The sequence below is a fragment of the Halichoerus grypus genome, chromosome 1 (assembly GCF_964656455.1).
Source record: "Halichoerus grypus chromosome 1, mHalGry1.hap1.1, whole genome shotgun sequence".
In the NCBI taxonomy this organism is placed as follows: Eukaryota; Metazoa; Chordata; class Mammalia; order Carnivora; family Phocidae; genus Halichoerus; species Halichoerus grypus.
This window is the reverse complement of record NC_135712.1, coordinates 148351709-148373782: the sequence shown is the minus strand read 5'-3', so window position 1 is coordinate 148373782 and position 22074 is coordinate 148351709. Positions and strand designations below refer to the sequence as shown.

The 22074-nt window shown below is 38.4% G+C and overlaps 1 protein-coding gene across 4 annotated transcripts in view; it reads left to right on the top strand.

Annotated features, from left to right (window-relative positions):
* The window catches only part of OXSR1 (oxidative stress responsive kinase 1), a 93932-nt gene that overhangs the window by 69125 nt on the left and 2733 nt on the right, over window positions 1-22074 (top strand). For all 4 annotated transcript variants that reach the window (XM_036094194.2, XM_078073518.1, XM_036094195.2 and 1 more), the window contains 9 exons: window positions 1454-1502; window positions 2146-2211; window positions 4263-4385; window positions 9975-10010; window positions 13252-13398; window positions 14752-14816; window positions 19221-19273; window positions 20742-20810; window positions 21661-21725. In XM_036094194.2, the coding sequence (XP_035950087.1) occupies window positions 1454-1502; window positions 2146-2211; window positions 4263-4385; window positions 9975-10010; window positions 13252-13398; window positions 14752-14816; window positions 19221-19273; window positions 20742-20810; window positions 21661-21725 (673 nt within the window). The remainder of the gene's footprint in view (window positions 1-1453; window positions 1503-2145; window positions 2212-4262; window positions 4386-9974; window positions 10011-13251; window positions 13399-14751; window positions 14817-19220; window positions 19274-20741; window positions 20811-21660; window positions 21726-22074) is intronic.

The window sequence follows — 22074 nt, the reverse complement described above, 5'->3', positions numbered from 1 at the left end:
GATGAAATACCTATATCCTCAGATTAAAGAACCATCCCCCCACCCCCCAATTCCAAGTAGTATTTCCCTTTCCCCATTTGTACACAAATCGCGAAACTGCTGGATTCAAAGGCAAAGAGAATCTGTGAAATGTGACTAAGGGGGCAGATTACCTACTGAGGAATAGCAGGTAGACTGACAGCTACTTCCCTAATAATAACAGTTGAGGCCAGAATATACTGGAACAGTGCTGAGAGAAAATAACTATTAACGCAGAATTCCTGATCTAGTCAAACTATTATTCAAGAATAAGCATGAAGTTAAGATTTTTTTCAGACAAAAATTGAGTTTCCAGTCACTTTTATCACTTAAAGAACTCCTAGAAATTGTACTCTAGAAAGAAGGAAATGAACCCAGAAGAAAAGGATGAATCATAAGAACCAATGTTGTGCAAACTGTTGAACATAGTGAAATCTTGACTGAATGAGAAAATAGGAAGGATGTCTACTTTTCAGTTTGCATAGCACTTTTACCTCTCTTCTCTTAATCTGTACAGTAATCCTCTGAGGCCCTGGTTCTCAAGCGTGAATCAGCTGGGGAGTTTTAAAAACTACTGATGTGGGTTTGCCCCCACAGATTCTGCTTTAATTGGTATGGGGTACAGCCTGGGCATCGGGATTTGTTTTGAAAGTCCCGCTGTTATAATGCACAGTAATGTTTAAGAACCACTGCCTTTAGGGGTTTGACCAGGTAATACAGAACCTTAGAGAAGAGATTTGCTTAGGGTTACATGGTAGGTGTGTGGTGTAATCAGGTCCAGTCTTTTAAGTGTAGTATGGTTTCTTTATTCTCATGCTATTTAAAAGTTTGTATGATTCACAATGATGATGCCTTTATTCAAACAAAGACTGTACAGTTGAGTTAAAAACTGAGTGTAGATTCAATTTGGGGAATGTATACATTACTTTTAGAATCTTAGGGTTTTTAAAGGAAATTGTTAGATCTATTTTTAAGAATATGTAGTTTTCTAAGTTGAAGGCTGGCAGGCAGGCGTATGTCAAGAGGCACAGGACTTGATTTGGTCCATTTCCTGTTTGTGACGTTAAATGTATTTTTATGCCTTGTTAAAGTAGATACTGTCTACTCTTCTTAGGAAATGATATTCTTAGGACAATAATAGCAGATATATTGGAAGCCACTAAGAAGTCCTAATTCTAAAAGAAACATTTCACTAATGAATTTTGCAAAGGACCTATAATAATTATTATCAGGACATTTCTATTTGAGTTTACTTCTCTACTCAGTGTCTTGTACCGAGTTAGTTTATCCTGCTTTTTGCTTTTTAGCCCATTAAGGAAAGTGGAGAACACTGAGATTTTATCTTGCTGCTCAAGAAATCCTTTTCTCATTTTTGAAGATGGAAACCCACAATTACACTTGAATTAACTATTAAAACGTTCTTTTCTGGTTTTAGACCAACAGCAGCAGAACTGTTAAGGCACAAATTTTTCCAAAAAGCAAAGGTAGGAAATTCTTACTTTTGATTTTATGTGTTCATGTGATCCTCCTCAGTTGCCTAAATTATATTTACTGCTCAGAAGTTGCTTTATCTTAAGATGATAATGTTTGGAAAAGTGATGGTTGATCAAATAATTGCTGGGGGCATTATCTGTACAACCTTTGGTAATTAAGACACATGCTTTAGAATTAGTAAATGTATTTTTCATATAAATTAAGTATCAGGTTAAAATTTATAACAGGAACAATGAATATTAGATTTTGCCATTAGTAATATAATCTGTGAAAATACTCAACTCTCATTTCAGGGTTTACTGCTGAGTTAGTAAACATCTCATTTCCCAAAGAGAACAGATAAGTGGGATGTTACTATAGTTGGAAATGTGGGACCATGATCCCAAAGGATATATGGTAAAGCAAACTTCTCATAGATAATGGTTCGTACAGTACACTAAAGCTTTGTCTCAATTTGTGAAACTGTGGTAGTAATGTACTAAAGGAGCTTTAGAATTAAAAAAAAAAAAAAGCTTTCCTCAAACTTCTTTATAAAACAGTTACTATATCACATTTTAATTGTAGTGAATATTTATGTCAGTTTCTTTGGTTCAGTAAATACTTGTAAGAAGAAAACTTATTTTTCCTCTCCAGAATAAAGAATTTCTTCAAGAAAAAATACTGCAGAGAGCACCAACTATTTCTGAAAGAGCTAAGAAGGTAAATGGAGATTTTACTCTGGTTTCCTAGGAAATTGATTATATTTACTTCTGCATTTTGAAAGTATAGGTTAAGTAATGCTTTGTTAATGGTTGTAAGTATTACTCATTTTTTTCCAACCCTTTCTTTAGTATTCTTTGATATATTCATTCAGTAAATATTATTAGTCTACAGTATGTCTAGGTGTGCTATCTACTAGAATGAAAAGGTATGTTACACAATTGATTAATTCTAGACTCTGTTAAATCACTGTTTGTAGCTACCAGAGTGAGTTGTGAAGTTTGGCCCTTTCTTTACACAGAAAACAATGAAGACCCATTAGGATGACTGTAATAAAAAAGTAGCAAGTGTGATAAAGATTTAGGGAAATTGGAACCTTCACACACTAATGATGAAAATGTGAAATGGTGCAGCCACTTTAGAAAGTAGTTTGGCAGTTTCTGAAAAGACTAAACAAAGCTGCCTTATGACCCAGCAATTCCACTCCTAGGCATACTAGGAGAATTGAGCACATGTACACACAAAGCTATGTACATGAATGTTCCCAGCAGCATTATTCATAATAACTAAAAAGTGGAAACAGCCTGATTATCCATCTATGGGTGAACGGATATATAAAATGTCATGTGTCCGTAAGATAGAATATTATTCAGCAATAAAAAGAAATGAAGTACTGATACATGTCATAATGTGGATGAACCTTTAAAACATTATGCTAATTGTGGAAGCTGGTTACAAAAGATCACATATTATATGATTCTGTTTATGTGAAATGTCCAGAATAGGCAAACGTTGTAGAGACAGAAAGTAGATTCGAGGTTGCCCAGGACTGGGATTATACAGAAATGGGCAATGACTACTAATGGGTCTGGGGTGTTTTTTTGCCATGTGGAGGAGTGATGAATGTGATCTAGATTTAATTATGGAGATGGTTTCACAACTTGGAATATACTAAAAATAATTGAATTGTATATCTTAAATGGGTCAATTATATGGTATATGAATTATATATTAATAAAGCTGTTACTTAAAAAAAGGAGCATTTAGACACACCACCATGAACAAAAAGCTCTTGGAAATGGAAAACATTATAGAAGAAATGAAAATAGTTAATATACAAGTTGTATGGTAAAGCTGAGAAAATTTCCCAGAAAATAGAACCCAGAAGGCCAGGAGATAGATAACAGGAGAAAAAAGACACAACAGCATTAGAGGATCATTTGAGAAGCTTCAATCCTTGAGTAAAGAGTTCCAGAAAAGCAGAATGGAGAAAAATAGAAGAAAGAGAATCACTGAAGAAATAATTCAAGAAAAATTTCCAAACAGATAGTCACGAATTTCCAGATTGAAAAAGCCCAGGTACGTAGCAGAATAAATGGAAATAGATCAGCACTAAGCCACATCGCTAGAATACTGGAGGCAAAAAGAAGATCCTATAGCTTCCAAGAAGGGGGAAAGATCATGGACAGGATTGGAAATCGTAATGACATCAGTAGCTTCCCTGTAAGCCAGGTCACAGCAAAGCCGTTGTGTACAGCTTTATGAAAGAAAATGATTTCTACTAACCCAGACTTTTTTTTTTTTTTTACGCCAGACAAACTATAAGTGAAGTGTGGGGATGGAATCAAGAAAGTTGAGAAATGCATGGCTTTAATTAGTGTGCCATGCTAATAAGGAGGAAGTGCTTAAACTGAGAAAGAAGAAGTCATGTGGCAGGTCATAGAGGGAGATGAAGCAGATCAGAAGGCTCAGGAAGAGTCTTCCTCTAGAAGGTGATCCTGAGGAGTACCTAATACACATGAATGTGGTGAGAAGAGATTTACACAGCTGGGAGACAATTAATATGATTTGGCCTGTGACTTCACATAGGAAGGATTTGGATGGTGTTTGGGCCCTAGAGCATAGAAGTATAGGGAAAGTCAGTGATTGGAGTAAAGACAGGTAGTGAGCACAGAGAGCAAGTGAGGGGTGCAAGATATATATAGTATATATAGTATATATAGTAAATGTCAAACCCTACCATAATCCACATCTCTCTTTCTAATGTGCAGGTTCGGAGAGTACCAGGTTCCAGTGGCCGCCTTCATAAGACAGAAGATGGTGGCTGGGAGTGGAGTGATGATGAATTTGATGAAGAAAGTGAGGAAGGGAAAGCAGCAATTTCACAACTCAGGGTAAGTCTTGCTAAACTCTTTGCTTAAGATAGAGCGCTATCTTTTTGTCTGAAGCCTCTGAGATAATACTATATTCTCTGGTTCTGTTCAGCTTAACCAGCTAAAATATAAAAAATACAAGTGTTAGTGACAGAATTTCCTTGAACAAGTTATTAACAGTAGGAGCCCATTTAATCCTACATGGAAAAGTGGACTGACACATACCTTTTGTGGTATTAGTGGTGGGTAGGTGGTATGTCTCTGCTTGTAAGATCTGCTCTGCCATAGCACTTACGACTTTGCTGATCAACACTGAATATTTGTTGATCTTGTCAGATGAAGTCTTTGAGTCTAGTTTTTTTGCAGAGCTAAAAGTAAAGCTTTACTTTTTAAAGACCTTGCCAATGAAAATTGGCAAAAATTTATTACATTCTAACCTTGGAAAGTTATTAAAAAAATAACAAATATAAACATTTGTTTATATACGATTGTGACTTTATTAAAATGTAAGACGGGTTTCTTTTCTCCTTGCTTTTTCATTTGATTCCTCCTTAAATTGGTATTGTTTTGTAATGTTACATTAAAGTGATCAGAGGAAGCCAGAAGTACATGAATCTTGTAGTTCTAGCTTTCTATGAAAGAGATTTTCATAGGAATTTTTCCTCTGACCAACAAATTATAGTGTTTCAATGTCTGATTATTACCCCCTAGCTATCTGCAAGAGAAATTTATTTAAAATTTTGTATTTCTGGGGGTGCCTGGGTGGCTCAGTCGTTAAGCGTCTGCCTTCAGCTTGGGTCATGATCCCAGGGTCCTGGGATCGAGCCCCGCATCGGGCTCCCTGCTCACAGGGAGCCTGCTTCTCCCTCTCCTCCCCGCTTGTGCTTTCTCTCGCTATCCCTCCCTCTCTCTCTCTCAAATAAATAAATAAAAAATCTTTAGGGGCGCCTGGGTGGCTCAGTCGTTAAGTGTCTGCCTTTGGCTCAGGTCATGATCCCAGGGTCCTGGGATCAAGCCCCGCATCGGGCTTCCTGCTTGGTGGGGAGCCTGCTTCTTCCTCTCCCACTCCCCCTGCTTATGTTCCCTCTCTCGCTGTGTCTCTCTCTGTCAAATAAATGAATAAAATCTTTCAGAAAAAAAAAACTTAAAAAAAAAAAATTTTGTAGTTCTGAAATACTTATAGTAGCTTTTTTATAACCTAAGACACTGATATGTAAATAGCATAGAAAATTATAGAATTTGTTCTCAGAATAAGTAACTTTTTGTATTTCTCTTGTTATTTTTTTTTTTTTTTCAAGATTTTATTTCTTCATTTGACAGAGAGAGACACAGCGAGAGAGGGAACACAAGCAGGGGGAGTGGGAGACGGAGAAGCAGGCTTCCCGGCGAGCAGGGAGCCCGATGCGGGGCTCGATCCCAGGACCCTGGGATCATGACCTGAGCTGAAGGCAGACGCGTAACAACTGAGCCACCCAGGCACCCCTCTCTTGTTATAACCATTTTCGAAGACATGAATTCTTTAGTAAAAGGAAAATCTTTTAAAACTAAATTGAATTACATTGAAAATACCATGATCATGTGTGGGCTGCAAGTGTGGATCAAGGGTGGGCTGCAAGGATGGTTCAGTATTAGGAAATCTTATAATATTAATAGGCCTAAAGATAGATGAAAAAACTTTGACAAAATCTAATAGGCCTAATGAGAAGACAAATCATATTCTTATTTTCATATGTTCTGAAAAAACTTTGACAAAATTCAGCACATGTTCATAATAAAGACTCTATGTAGATCCAAATTTCCATCTTTACATCATTTTCTTTCTCCTGAAGAACTTCCCTTAACATTTTTGTGCTGTAGATCTGCTGGTGATGATTTCTTTGAGGTTTTTTTGTCTGAAAATGTCTCTATTTCACTTTTGTTTTGAAAAGGTCTGTTTGCTAGGTATAGACTTTTAGATTGATAGGCTTTTTCTTTCAGTATTTTAAAGATGTTGTTTCACTGTAATTCTTGTTTGTATTGTTTCTGTTGAGAAATCTGCTGGTATCCTTGCCTTGTTCTTTTATAAGTTATATGTCTTTTTACTCTGGCTGCTTTTAAGATTTTTTTTCTTTTTGAATGGTGTTGAGCAATTTGATTATGATATGCCTGGGTTTGTTTGTTTGTTTGCTTGTTAGTTTTCATGTTTCTTGTGCTTGGGGTTTATTGAGCTTGCATCTGTGGGTTTATAGGTTTTTATCAAGTTTGGAAATTTTTCAGTTACTGTATTTTCAAATACTTTTTTCTGCCCTTCATCACCTTGGAGACTCCAGTACATGTATAGTAGGCTGCTTAAAATTGCCAGCTCACTGATTTTCTTTTCATTTTTTAAAAATTCTCTTTTTACTCAGTCTCATTTTGCAGTTTCTGTTGCTGGCTTTCAAGTTCATTCATCTTTTCTTCTGCAATGCCCAATTGCTACTAATCCCATTCAATCTATTTTATATCACAGACATTAAATATTTTAGAAGTTTGAGTTTGTTCATTTTTATACCTTCATGTCTCTACTTTTTGAAGATAATGTGAGATGTAATAACTATAGTATAGTTATAATAACTATTTTAATGTCCTTCTCTGCTCATTCTAATGCTTGTGTCAGTTCTGGAGCAGTTTTGTTTGATTGATTATTCCCTTCATTATAGCTTGAAGAGTGTTTTCCTGAGTTGAGGAAATAGGGCTAAGAGTCCAGGGAGACCAAGGCAGATGAAATCGAGAAGGTAGTACCAGGGAGGAGAGAGCTATACAGAGAGAGAAACGTAGAAGTCTACAGAGCTTCCTTTTTGAGTGTTCAGCAGAATACTCTTCAAGAAGTACATGTGAGAAAACCACTTGAGACTGGATAACAGCACCCAGCATTCACAGAGAGCCAGGAACAGTGCCTCTTTCCACCAGCCAGAGTGGAGAAGCCTGTAATTCACAAGGCATTGGGTAGAGTTCAGAAAGGTCTAAGTAGTGGGGAGCATATGGCCCTAGACTGAGCACTGCTCCAGATCAAACTAACAACTCATAAAGCAAGATCCAAAAGGATTAAACCATTTCCAAGTAACTTTACTGTATTCCAGAACAAAACTCGAGCATTTGGCATCCAATCAAAGATTACCAGGTATGCAGAGAGTCAGGAAAACAGTAACAGTGAGCATACTTTATGCCCAGATCTTGGTCTTTAATGTCATTCTCTACTAAAAGAATGAGGGCTCCTGGGAGAAATGGCTGATTCTGGGGCTTACACAGGGAAAATACAAGGTGAATCTGGAATATCCTCTTTTGTCGAAAAGAAAAGTCTTTTATTAAAAAAGAAAGTCATAATTTGGGGCACCTGGGTGGCTCAGTCGTTAAGCATCTGCCTTCGGCTCAGGTCATGATCCCAGGGTCCTGGGATCGAGCCCCGCATCGGGCTCCCTGCTCAGCGGGAAGCCTGCTTCTCCCTCTCCCACTCCCCCTGCTTGTGTTCCCTCTCTCGCTGTGTCTCTCTCTGTCATATAAATAAATAAAATCTTTTTAAAAAAAAAAAAATAAATAAAAAAAATAAAAAAGAAAGTCATAATTTGATAACACAAGGGCCAGGTTGAATGAGCTCCTACTGACCAAATTAGAGTTTGGTCATTAAGTGCAATAATAAACTGTAAACCATTTTATTTTATTTTATTTTATTTATTTATTTATTTTAAAGATTTTATTTATTTGACAGAGAGAGACACAGCGAGAGAGGAACACAAGCAGGGGGAGTGGGAGAGGGAGAAGCAGGCTTCCCGCGGAGCAGGGAGCCCGATGCGGGGCTCAATCCCAGGACCCTGGGATCATGACCTGAGCCGAAGGCAGACGTGTAACAACTGAGCCACCCAGGCGCCCCTGTAAACCATTTTAAAAATAGAAATCCATAGGGCGCCTGGGTGGCTCAGTTGGTTAAGCGACTGCCTTCAGCTCGAGTCATGATCCTAGAGTCACAGGATCGAGTCCCGCATTGGGCTCCCTGCTCAGCGGGGAGTCTCCTTCTCCCTCTGACCCTCCCCACTCTCATGCTCTCTCTCTTTCATTCTCTCTCTCTCAAATAAGTAAATAAAATCTTTAAAAAAATAAAAAAATAAAAATAGAAATCCATGAGTCCGTGCCAATAATGAGTAGGTGGATAAATAAGTGGGGGGTGGCTAGTTCTTCATTACAGGAAATTGCCAGTGCTGACTGGTAAATGTGGAGGAGTATTGGAGGGGAAAATCATCATTTTATAGCCATGATAAAGCAGTCAGTAAAGATTAGGTCAGACAAGGATCATCAGCAGTTGCTAAGTATAGGGGAAATTTTTGATGAGCAGGATATTTACAGAGTCTTGAAGTGCCTCTTCAAGATTGCCTGTTAGTTGCAAAGGGAAAAATAATTACTGCATACTGGAGAACTTGGAAAATGCCTTGACTAGATCATTAAAATTCACATTGTGAAATTTACTGAAGTTGATAACTTTAGTAGTGTGAGGTTATGTAAGAGAATATCCCTGTTCTTAAGAAATACACAGTGACTGTTCAGTGGTAAACAGCTAAGATATATGCAACTTATTCTCAAATGGTACAGGAACAATATGACTGGTTAAATAGATATATTTAAAAAGAGAGAAAGTGAACATCTTAAATAGGAAAGCAGATAAGGAAAGAAGGTTAATGATTCTCATTCTAACAACTTTTCTATAAAAGTTTGAAATTATTTCCAAATATTAGGTTTTTTAAAAAAGCTTTTGGTTTGGCCATATACTTGCTGTGATATATTAGCTATCACCTGAACCCTGATTCTCCTTAATAAAGTGATGATGAAAATTCACGAAAACCTAAGCTGGATAATCTGACCTTTTAAGTAGTCTAAGTTTATGCTTGGTAGAATTGACCACAAATTGATATTTATTTAGAGATCGGGTAAGGGTTTTGTGTTTTGTTTTTTTTTTTATTCTCCAATTGCCTGTATCCAGAATCACTGCTGTTATGATTTACTAAATAAATTTAGCTTAGATGTTCATATGGCAGATTACAGCTGGTTTTTCAGTTTTGGCTCAAGAGTTTTCTCCATTAAAGCCCATAACCTGAATTACTCTGCTTCGAAGATGTGTTGGATAATTAGCTTGAAGGCTTACATTTGGTCTGGGATATTACATATATAATATGTTCATGATTACACTGGGTGTTATACACTTGATGAATTATTGAACTCTACGTCTGAACTAATGATGTACTATATGTTGGCTAATTGAATTTAAATAAAAAAATATGGTCATGATTAGTAGAAAGAATTGTACTTTGAAGAATGTGACCTCCTACTGCCTGAGAAGTCCCATTATGTCTGCTTATAAACCTCAAGTTGTAAACTCTTAAAATCCCATAGGACATTGATGTATTAAAGGTTACCTAGACAAAGAATACAATAGTATCATGATATTTTCTTTTTCCAGAAAACTTTCACTAGAGTTACCAGTGACTTAACTTATGGATCAGAATGACATGGAGTTTACTTGCATTTCAACATTCTGTGCAGTTTGGAACTGACTACAAGTAACCTAAGTTTTGAGTTAATAAGCCTTTTTTGTATTTCTTTTAGTCTCCCCGAGTGAAAGAATCATTATCAAATTCTGAGGTAAGTAGTTCTGGATTAAAAACCAATCATTTTGTTTTGGTTTGGTTTTAATGTTAAGCACATGTTTTTATATGGGCCTAAGTGGGAATGAGAATTTATAGCAATCAGATTTCATCAAAGGTATGGATTCTGAGTTTAAATGGACTTCTGCAGGGGCGCCTGGGTGGCTCAGTTGTTAAGCGTCTGCCTTCGGCTCAGGTCACGATCCCAGAGTCCTGGGATCGAGTCCCACATCGGGCTCCCTGCTCCGCGGGAAGCTTGCTTCTCCCTCTGCCGCTCCCTGCCACTCTGCCTGCTTGTGATTCCTCTCTCTCTCTCTGTGTCAAATAAATAAATAAAATCTTTAAAAAAAAAAAATTAAATAAATAAATAAATAAATAAATGGACTTCTGCAGTAAATTGGTGCCATTGCACTCATTTTAAAAGTTGACCTAATGGCTTAGCAAGTTGTTTGTTCCTTGCTTGCCTGACTTTATGAATTACTTTCCTGGCTTGGGTAGCTTGAAGTGGAAAGTAGTCTTTTTGCATTAATCTGTCCAGGAATTTGTCATATGCTACTTTTTCTTTTTGTTTTTTTTTTTCCCCTTATTGTCTTCTCTTGTCATGTAGATTCTCTTGTTTATGTTATTGCTTCATGGTGATAGGGAATCCTACTAAACAGAGTCCTGTTGGGCTGGCCTGCCTTATGCTCATTTCTTGAAGATAACAGTTATTTCAGGAGATACATTCTGTCATACATTCTTCCTTCTGGCAGCTTGCATTCCAAGCTCAGTATTTGGTTTAATGATACGCATCTTGCCCCCGTAAATCAGTTTGTTTTTGCCCCTGTGCTTAAAAGTACCTGTTTTTCTACTTGATTTGTGTGGATAGCATACAATTTTTGCACACCATTATGTATAGGATTTGTGTACATAGCATTGTATTGTTTAAGACTGAAAATAAATATTGTACTTCAGCATATTTACAGGCCAGTATCTGACAACTTATATTAGAACTGCGGTTCGCTAAGATTTCTGGCTCCTCTTCTGGCTACATGGTAGAATTGCGTCTCCCTACCCCTTGAAGTTACTCATAGCCATGGCAGTTGCTTGGGGCAATGAAATGCGGGCAGAAAGAAGAGTCCTTCTGTTGTTCCCTGGGTCCCCTGGCTCTTGCCACCACAGCCTGTATCCCTGAATGAGGATGATACCAAACAGCCTCTGCTGGCCGGAGATAGACATGAAGGTGTGCAAGAAATAACTTCTTGTCTTGTAATCTTCTGAGAATTTAAGATTATTTCTTACTCTAGCTTTATCTTGACTTTTAGTTTCTCCACAGTTGAGTGGAGAGGGCATTTTATAGATTATCCAAAATTGTTCTTGTGATCTTCTCCTTGTCCCTTTGCCTCAATAGCATCCCCACATGGACTCTTCAGGCTCTTATACTCATACTCCTGTGCTCATTACTTTGTTGTTGTGTTTGAAATCCATGGTGAAATACAGGTAACATAAAAGTTACCATTCACACTGTTGTGCAGCCATCACCACCATCCATCTCCAGATGAACAATCACCCCATGTTTTCCTCCCCCCAGCCCCTGGCAGCCACCATTCTACTATCTCTGAATCGTACTACTCTCTATATACCTCATGTAAGTGGAATCCCCCAGTATTTGTCCTTTGTGACTGGCTCATCTCACCCAGCATAATGCCCTCTGGGTTCATCCATGTAATGTGTGTCAGAATTTCCTTCCTTTTTGAGGCCGAATAATATTCCATTATATGTATCTACCACATTTGTTTCTCCATTTGACTGGACAGACACTTGGGTTGCATTCACCTTTGGGCTGTTGTGAATAATTCCACTGTGAACATGGCTACATAATAAATATTTGCTTTAGTTCCCACTTTGAATTCTTCGGGTTCTGTACCCAGATGGGAATCGTTCTATTTTTAATTTTTTGAGGAATCACCTTACTGTTTTCCATAGTGGCTGCACTATTCTCCACTCCCACCTGCAGTGCACAAGGTTCCAATTTCTCCGTATCAGCTCATTGCTTGATTTTGTCTAACCTTTCTGTTCTTATTATAGGTAAACACACATGTGTATGCAATTTGGAAACTATCCTTTTGAAATAATGCTAATACTTAACATTAACATTTTCAAAACTAATCTTATTGTTCTGTTTTTCTGCCAAAATCCAGAACCAGAGTTACTTTTAATTTCCTCTTTGTGAAGCTAAATGAACACAAAATTGTACTACTTTTGTCTCTTGATTTTGTTTTTATAATATCAGCTATTAGACCTCTCTTGTTGCCCTTTCAGTTTTTTCTCTTTCAACTCTAAATTGTAGCTAATTTTAGCATTTTTTCACCAACTTGTAATTTTGAATATGTTTAACTTGATTTTCTGCTCAACATCAGTCTTTTCTCCCCACATTATATAATTAAAATTTATAAAATATTTCAAACATGCAAAATAATATATATAATGTCTGTGTTGGTTATAAAGCTTCACATCTGTTTTGAAAAGCATTTCAGATATGTTAATGAATCACTGATCAGTTGTCTTTCTTCTTAAGTAATGGAAGGTTCCCAGACCTAAAAAAATGTAGCTTCTGTAATTTAGTATTAAAACTTAAATCTGTGTCTTGGAGGTGCTGTTTTATTGTTTATTGGGTGAAGGGAATAGAATAGATGTAGTTAGAAATAAATATGATACAATGAAATGTTACTCTTAAGGGAAAAAAGCAAACTATGGGCTATAATATGGCTGAACCTCAAAACACTGTGCTAAGTGAAATAAGCCAACAACAACAGAGTGCATGCATTTTGTTTATATGAAAGATTCAGAAAAGGCAAACTGATGGGGACCAAAAGTAGATCAGTGGTCGCCTAGGGCTGGGCGTGGGAGCAGGAATTAAATGTAAATGGGCACAAGAGAACTTTCTGAGTTGATAAAAATGTTCTAAAACTAGATTGTAGTGATGTTTGCACAAGTATAAATTTTCTAGAAATCATTGAATTGTGAATTTAGTAGAATATGAATTACACCTCAAAAAAGTTGTTATAAACAATAAAAACCTAGTAGAAATATTTCACTTCCACTTGAAATAGATGTATTCAAGAGAGGTGGAAGTGTAGCAGTACACTACACAAAAACTACTTTGAAAATGTCACCCTGGGAGGCTCTGCTTGCCCATCAGTAGACCTGCCTCCTTTTCACTCAACTAAAGCAGCATTGTGTGTATGTTTTTGTTACAGCTATTTCCAACAACTGATCCCGTGGGTACTTTACTCCAAGTTCCAGAACAGATTTCTGCTCATCTACCTCAGCCAGCTGGGCACATGGCTGCACAGCCAACTCAAATCTCTCCCCCACCCCCTGCAGAGCCAGCAAAAACAGCTCAGGTAAAACAGGAGTGCACTTTAATGGCCGGCCTTCTAAGTAGATGAAGAAAGCAGAAGTTGATGTTGTGGTAGATTTTAAAACAAGTTAGAAATTCTGTTTTCACAGTTATCAGTGTGTGCAGATAAGAACTTTTCAAGGATCACATAGGTTTTTAAGCAGCAAAATAAGTTAATGATGGAAACATTCCAAATATCAGAAATTTGGGGGATAATTTCTCATCAGCTTTTTATGAGATCATTATTATGTCTGCAGCTGACAGAGTTCATCTTGACACTAGGATTGTTAGCAGTTCTGTTTCCTTTTCGTTCACTTATGCTTGTATTATTAATACATCTCAATCCATGATTTTCTTGTATTACTCTTTTTTAAGATTTGTCAATTTTGTGAGGGTTGATTTTATTGAAGTGATATAATCTGTGAATGCACATCATCAGTCACAGAGGTCATTAAATCTTCATACATTGAAAGCAGTTGAGGGAAGGAGAGAAGGAGGGCCCCACTGTGAATCGCTCCCTGTCTTCCCTCAGGAAACTCCAAATACTGTGTGCAAAACGTGCATGACCTTATGCTCCATGGTTGGAGTGAGGTTTCCAGAGTCTGTTCACTTATTAAATGTTAGAGACTTCATTTTTTTAATCTAACATTTTAGACTGAAAGAGATAAAGATGGAAGTTCTGAGAGCTTCCAGTTAGAGTACTGGCTTCATGTAATCTTTTCATTGAACCCAAGCTTTCCATTTCTTTCCATTATATCCAAAAAGATCCAGTTGTCTTATGAAAACTGATAGAAAGATTGGATTCACTTTATAAACAACTTAAATAGAATACATATTCTCTAGTAAGCAAGGGATAGCTCACAATTGAGAGAGGATTAGTTTACCCATTAAAAGACCTGGAATCTTAGGCTGGGTGGATTCCTAAGGGGCAGCCAGTTTAGATCCTACCTTGTATATTGCTGTATGATACACTGGCAGATTTTTTTAAAGGGAAAAACCCGGCTTTAGTGTCTTTCATCCTTGTAGAGTGTAAATAGTGTAGTGTCTTTCACACCTTGTAGAGGGAAAGAGGGATCTGAATAATACAAAATATACATGTGGCTATGTTTGGAATTTCATGTGGGTTTGAGAATTCTCTTTCATTGTGCTTGACTCAGGCTGACATTCAGCTCTTGTTGCTGCCTCAGAGTGCATGTCCTACCACAGCAGGGAATGTCCCAGCAACTGATCTGGGTTTGGCCTCACCGAGAGCTGAAGGAAATTGCTGCCATGTGGACATTTCCTCTGCTGATGACCATTAGTCACCTTTATGCTTAGTAGTCCACACATTGACTTTATACCTTTCAATGCTTTTTAGGCTCTGCCTTCAGGAGCAGGCTCACAAGAAACCAAGATCCCAATCAGCCTAGTACTCAGATTAAGGTAACTAAACATCTTCCGTTTGTTTTCTGAATACTGTGAATATGCTCTTTTCTCTTTGAAAGTGACTCTTTTTTCTACTAGTCCGTGCCTGAGAGTAACTGGATAAGATTGTGTGCCCTGCAGTATCAAGTGCTGGGCGTTGCAGAGGTACTATTTCCCTCAGAAGTAATAGCAACAGGGCGCCTGGGTGGCATAGTCGGTTGAGCGTCCCGCTCTTGGTTTCATCTCAGGGTTGTGAGATTGAGCCCCAGGTTGGGCTCCACGGTCAGTGTGGAGTCTGCTTGACATTCTCTCTCCTCTGTCCCTCCCCGCCCCCCCAAAAAATAAAAAAAATCTTAAAAAAAAAAAGAAGAAGTAGTAGTAACATTGCAAGGACCTGGATGTTAACTAACACACACATTCTCTTAGCTGTTTTTCCATTAATGGTTTTTTCAATGCAGTTGGTTTAGGTTCTGTAATTGAGTATGGTCTATAATTGAGGAACAGTTTTTAGGGGAACAGCACTGGTTGACTTATCTGAAGATTAGGCTTGTAATTTTGACCATATATCATGGACTCTGAAATCAACTGACCCAAGAGTGGAGTGCTCTCTGATTGTGATAGATCATATTAAGGCCTGTTCTTAAAAGAGGAAAGGAAAACCCTCTAAGGATGTATTTGGTCTCTTCCTCTGTTTGCCAGCAGGTGTTCTGAGTCAGTGGTTCTTGGTGCAGTCTTACAGACAGGCTCTGACAGGTGGCTTGCAGGAAGTGCCACAGGTGGCAGTCTGTTCATTCTAACCCTCTCCTTTTGCAGGTAGTTGGATTAGCAGAGCTTTCTTGTTAGATGAGCAGTGGCCGTTGTATTGTTCTAATTGGGTGTCGTTCTATTTGTAAAACTAAAAGTATCACCTGAGACAACTCAGACCTTCTTTAACTATTACTAACATTTTTTAAAGTTTCATTAAATTACCATGGACTTCTAAAACTAATGATGTAATGTATGGGGATTAACATAATAAAAAAAAATAAAAATAAAATAAAAAAATAAAAAAAATAAATTACCATGGACTCATTCCTCTTCCCACATATGAATTCCTAGTCGTCTTCTCAGTATTACCATAATTAGAAATAGAAGTAGAAAGACCTGTTTGGAGAATGTTTTGATTCTACCACTGGGAGCAATGAAACTGTGCCATAAATGTGAAGAAAGCAGATTTGGTTCCCTTTCCTTTACAAAAGCCTACTCAGTATACCTAGTCTCATCTCAAATAGTTTTGAACTCATTAGAGTGTCTTGATAATCTTGTCCAATTTTGATTGTGCAAAAAGAATACCACTTGTCTTTTTTTTTTTTTTTTAAGATTTTATTTATTTATCTGACAGAGAGAGGCAGAGAACAAATAGTCAGAGAGACAGGCAGAGGGAGAGGGAGAAGAAGGCTCCCTGCTGAGCAGGGAGCCCGATGCGGGGCTTGATCCCAGGACCCTGGGATCATGACCTGAGCCAAAGGCAGCCGTTTAACCGGCTGAGCCACCCAGGCACCCCCCACTTGTCTCTTTTAAAAACATTTTTTTGAAATCTTATAGCAGCTAATAGTATAAAAATTATATTTGACGTGTGCTTCAGGAAGGTAGAGAAGATACTTGTAAGTGATGTAGCTAGCTTTTTGAGAGGGTGGTTTCTTAATGGGCCATGTTCCAGACTTGTTTATGGAAGAAGAGGCTACGTTCTCACTCTCACTGATGAAGACTTTGAGGTGAAACAACTTGAAGAAATGGTAGACATATTTAGTCCAGCTTAGTGTCTTGTTGTCTTTGAAGGCATTTGTGCTTAGCTTGCCAGTTAAATCACTAAAATGATGCTGAACATTTGATCATCATTTTATTCAGCTTTCAGAAAGAATGGATTGAACAATTATGTATCAAGCAGACTATATATCACCCTGTTGGTTATTGTGGCAGGATACCGAGTAAAGAGCAAATAAAATGCCTCACTTGTTAATCAAGTCTAGTTTGGAAGCTGATTTGTATTATGTACTTAGCATAGGTAAAGACATTTCAAGTGGTACACATGCAGAAGTATAAATCTGTATACAGGTGCAAAGAGAAGGCAGTGCAAAGGGTAAAATCATTGGGGGGCAGGTTGTGTTAGAGATGGGTAGCTACATTCTAAACACAACTTCAGTAACATCCTCAAGTATCTGTCAGGTAGACCTAAGCCCTCTGCATTGTTTAGATAAAGTAGATATGGGTCCTTAGTGATCAAGCATGTCTGCCTTTACACATAATATTCTGTATGTTCCACCTTTAACCAGAACCTCCAGGGAGCCTGGTTAAACTCAGTATATGGTTTGCTGAGTGATCACTGTAACTATCCCTCACCAGTCACAAGTTTAAATCTCTGCAGCCATGGATTAACTCTGCTGCCAGTATGGGTCCAACTCCTTTTCTCGTCTTCTCTTCATTCCCCCTCATCCCCTGAACTCCTGTGGAATTTGGAGAAGCATCATGTATTTCATTTTGTGAGTCTGCTAAGACTGATCACCTGTGGTGGGCAAGGTACTCTTCTAGGCATAGGGGGCCCGGGGGTGGGAGTGAGGAGGAAAAGGGCATCCTGTATCTTTTTTTTTTTTTAATGCTGCCACACATTTTTTTTACATTTTAATTCCAGTATTAAAATAACTTAATTCCAGTTAATATATAGTGTTAGTTTCAGGTATATAATATAGTGACTCAACAATTCTGTATATATTACTCAGTGCTCATGATAAGTGTACTCTTAATCCCCATCCACTATTTCACCTATCCCCCTACCCACCCTCCCCTCTGGTAACCATCAGTTTGTATAGTTAAGAGTGTTTTTTGGTTTGTCTCTTTTTTTTCCTTTGTTCATTTGTTTTGTTTCTTAAATTCCACATATGAGTGAAATCATATGGTATTTGTCCTTCTCTGACTGACTTATTTCCCTTAGCATTATACTCTCTAGCTCCATTCATGTTGTTGCAGATGGCAAGATTATGGCTGAGCAATATTCCATTGTATATATATATACCACATCTTCTTTATCCATTCATCTATCCATGGACACTTGGGTTGCTTCCATACCTTGGCTATTGTAAATAAAGCAACAGTAAACATAGGGGTGCATGTATTCCTTTCAATCAGTGTGTTTCTATTCTTTGGGTAAATACCCAGTAGTGTAATTACTGGATCATATGGTAGTTCTATTTTTAACTTTTTGAGGAACTTCCACGCTGTTTTCCACAGTGGCTGCACCAGTTTGCATTCCCACCATCAGTACACAAGGGTTCTATTTCTCCACATCCTCGCCAACACATGTTGTTTCTTTTGTTGTTGATTCTAACCATTTTGATAATAGTGAGGTGATACCTCATTATGCTTTTGATTTGGATTTCCCTGGTGATGAGTGATGTTGAGCATCTTTTCATGTGTCTATTGGCCATCTGGATGTTTTCTTTGGAAAAATGTCTATTTATGTCTTTTGCCCATTTTTTAATTGGATTATTTGGGGTTTTTTGGTGTTGAGTTGTGTAAGTTCTTTGTATTACTTTGGATACTAACCCTTTCATCCGTATCATTTTAATTATACCTTTCCGTGCGCATATATTTTCCTGTTAGTTTATGTGATATCTTAGTGGGATTAAGGTTGGGAGTAGGTATATAAGAATCTCCTCAGGGCGCCTGAGTGGCTCAGTCTTTTTTTTTTTGAAGATTTTATTTATTTATTTGACAGAGAGAGAGAGACAGCGAGAGAGGGAACACAAGCCCTGGGATCATGACCTGAGCCGAAGGCAGACGCCTAACGGCTGAGCCCGGGTCCTGGGATCGATCCCCGCATCGGGCTCCCTGCTCAGCGGGAAGCCTGCTTCTCCCTCTCCCACTCCCCCTGCTTGTGTTCTCTCTCTCGCTGTCTCTCTCTCTGTCAAATAAATAAATAAAATCTTCAAAAAAAAAAAAATCTCTCAAAATCATGAGGGCTTTTTTGGTTTTGTTTTGTTTTTTTCGTACTTTGTGCTTGGGTGGTTTTTTTCCCCATTTATTTATTTACAGTATGATTAAAGTACAGTGCTATATTAGTTTTAGGTGTACAGTATAATGATTCAGCAGTTCTATGCATTACTCAGTGCTCCTCACAATAAGTATACTCTTAATCCCTTTCACCTGTTAGCAGGAGGTTTTAATATTGATTAATGGAGGACATAAATTAAAAGGGTTGTAGGACAATTAGATGGTCACTCTGAGTAGTTTGCTCCGAGCCCAGCAGTGTGAGCTCATTAGGATAGATCATAGGATCTTTGGGAATAAAATGGTGTTTCTTGAGGCACAGCTTCCCTGTTATATGTTGGCAGAGTCAGTATGCATAAATCCAGAAGTTTATTTTACACATTCTGTTTTCTTTTATAGGAATTCAAAAAAAGAACTAAATGATATTCGATTTGAGTTTACTCCTGGGAGAGGTGAGGCATCAAAAACATTGAAAACAAAATAACTTCTAATTTATTATTTAATGAAATGTGTTGTGATGTTTTTGTCCTTTAGATACATTTTGCTTTTAAAAGATGATGAAAATGTTCCTGGTTTAAAGAGTTTGGGTGGCATATGAATAAAATAAAAATTCAGTTTATTTACTACTAACCTCATTTATAAAACTAGTATAATACAAACAGTAATGTAGCTCTAATTTGCTGCCTACTATAGTAGCCCAGGCATTGTGCTAAGCTTTCTATCTCATTAAATTCTCAGAACAGCCTTCTAAGGAAGATTATCGTTCCTATTGCATAGATGATGAAATCAAGGCTTAGAGAGAGGGGAGGTAACTTGTCGTTCACATAGCTGGGAAGAGGTGCAGCTGGAATTCATATCCACACTTGTCAGGGTGCAGAGTCCTCGTTCTTGTTACTGAACACGGTTGTCCTTCTCCATGACAGTAAAGAAGAAACAAGGCTTCCAGGCTTCTCTCTCCCCAGGCTGAAGCTGAGTCCTGTCAAGCATAGTTTCTGGCCATGAACTTCTCCCTGGGATGAGGCTTGTTTCTTCCTTGCCTTTGTTACTCAAGGGTTCAGATTTGGGAGGTGGCCAGCAGCCAGCACATTTATCCTGTGTGCCATGCTCATGCTTCCTGCTGTCTCGGTATCATCAGCAACTAAGTAGGAAAGAGAACAGATGCAGGTGTGCATAGGTGTATCCGTTTCACTGTTTAAAACCAGGAAGAGTCCCATCTTAAGGAACTAATTCAAGTCGCTGGTCATCAGCACAAATGTGTGCCCACCCACTCCCCAGAGGTCCTCCTGTTCCTCTCAGGGGCTCAGTATTCAGCCCTCAGGAAGCAGCAGCACTGAGTCAGTTGGAGATGAGATCAATTAGCGATGCTGTGTCCTTGTCTTTTTGTTTCTGTTACAAACATTGATCAGATTGTATGACCTGAAATCACTAGATACGAAGAAAAGCCCACCAGAATAAAAAAAAATGACTAGCAAAAAACTTGGGATGTGATCTCCAAAGAGAAGAGATTACAATTTGTTCTTTCAAGATGTACTTGAAAAGAAATGATTCCATTGTACGAGCCCTGGAGATGTTGCACACACATCATCACATCTCAGAGCTGATGGGGCTTGGGGCCAGGGCTGCCCTCAGAATGGGACTTCCCTCTGCGGCATCACTGTTGGCTGCGAGTTATCTTTACCATGAGTTGATACTGGCCATCTGGTGGTAAAGATTCTGCCCTCTAGCTAGAACCAAGAGAATCGCCCACTTGAGATCAGCCCAGTGGTAGGAGAAACCTTTGTGTGGGAGGAAGACCCCACGAGCCTCCTTGGTTCTGTGAATTTAGCCGCTAGCTTGGGCTTGGCGGTGCCAACATCCGCTCTTAGAGTTAGCAGTGACATGCATGCACAAGAAATGGGGCACCTTTTTTTTTTCTTGCAGATACAGCAGAGGGTGTCTCTCAGGAACTCATTTCTGCTGGCCTGGTCGATGGAAGGGATTTAGTAATAGGTAACTACTTTGTGCTCTGCCCCGTGACCCGGTGTCTCTGTCTGTGTATTTAGGACCTAGAAAACAGGCTTTGATTGCATTGAGCGGGTCTCATGGGTCTTGGAATGGTCTTGATATTGCTGAAATACAGGTACTGGGGACAGTTCCTCACAAAAAAGAAAATCTCATTTCTGAGTTCACTTTGTGATTTCCAGTGATAGTAAGTGAAAGCTGGGAGACTGTAGTAGAATTGATGACGTAAGTTACGAGTTAAAGTAAACTTAGGTCGTTTTGGAGGGTGAAACTCTGCCCTTATAGAGCTAAGAAAGAGGTAAGCAAAACTCATTAGAGGTTTATTTCTAGAATTAGCAGAAAGTAAGAAAAGGCACAGTCGGCGCATGTGTACACGTTATTGAAGGCAAAGACCATTGTCTAGGGCCAGTCAGCAAAGTTTTTCTGTAAAGGACCAGTTAGTAAATAGTTTAGACTTTATGGGCCATGCACTGTCTCCACCTTCTTTAAACCATTCTTAGCCCACAGCCAGACTAGAAACAGGCTGCAGGCCAGAGTTTGCCAACTCCCAGTCTAGGGCTTTCTGGCCCATGAGTAAGCAAATCGTTCCTCTTTCACCTGTGTGTCTTGCCCCACTTAATACAGCATCTTAAAGAAAGTTATTTTGCCCGTGATTCAAGATTTACTTGTGCTACTTAGAGTTGAGTTTAAAAGGTGACTTTTGTTTGGGGAGTGATTTATGTCTCTGCTTCCATTTTGGTTGAACATAGAAGATTCTGAGCTACCATTTAAGTTTTTAAAATATGGTAGAAAGTGGATTTACTTAGCTTCTCATTACTTTCTGTTTGTATGATTACAGTGGCAGCGAATTTGCAGAAAATTGTGGAAGAACCTCAGTCAAATCGATCTGTCACTTTCAAACTGGTACTCATCTCTTCCTCTTTATTAAACTGTCCTTACACAGCAGCAGCCTCTGCAGACCAGCTTCTATATTCCCTGAGTGATGAGGATATTAAACTGTGGTGGATTGTGTTCATTTAGCTTCCCCAAGGCCTTAGGCCAATGTCTCCTTTTGAGTGGCCTCCCTCTGGTCTCCCTCCCAGGAAACCTTCTACCCCAGGCCCTTGACTCTTCTTAAGAGAGACTGTTAGCCACTCTGACTCCACCATTGGCCCCAGACCCCACCTTTTCTGGAAGAGACACCTTCATCTGCATCCTATTTGTATTCCAGGGACCTGTACTGCACTGTCTTCCTTCCCACAGTCCTTATATC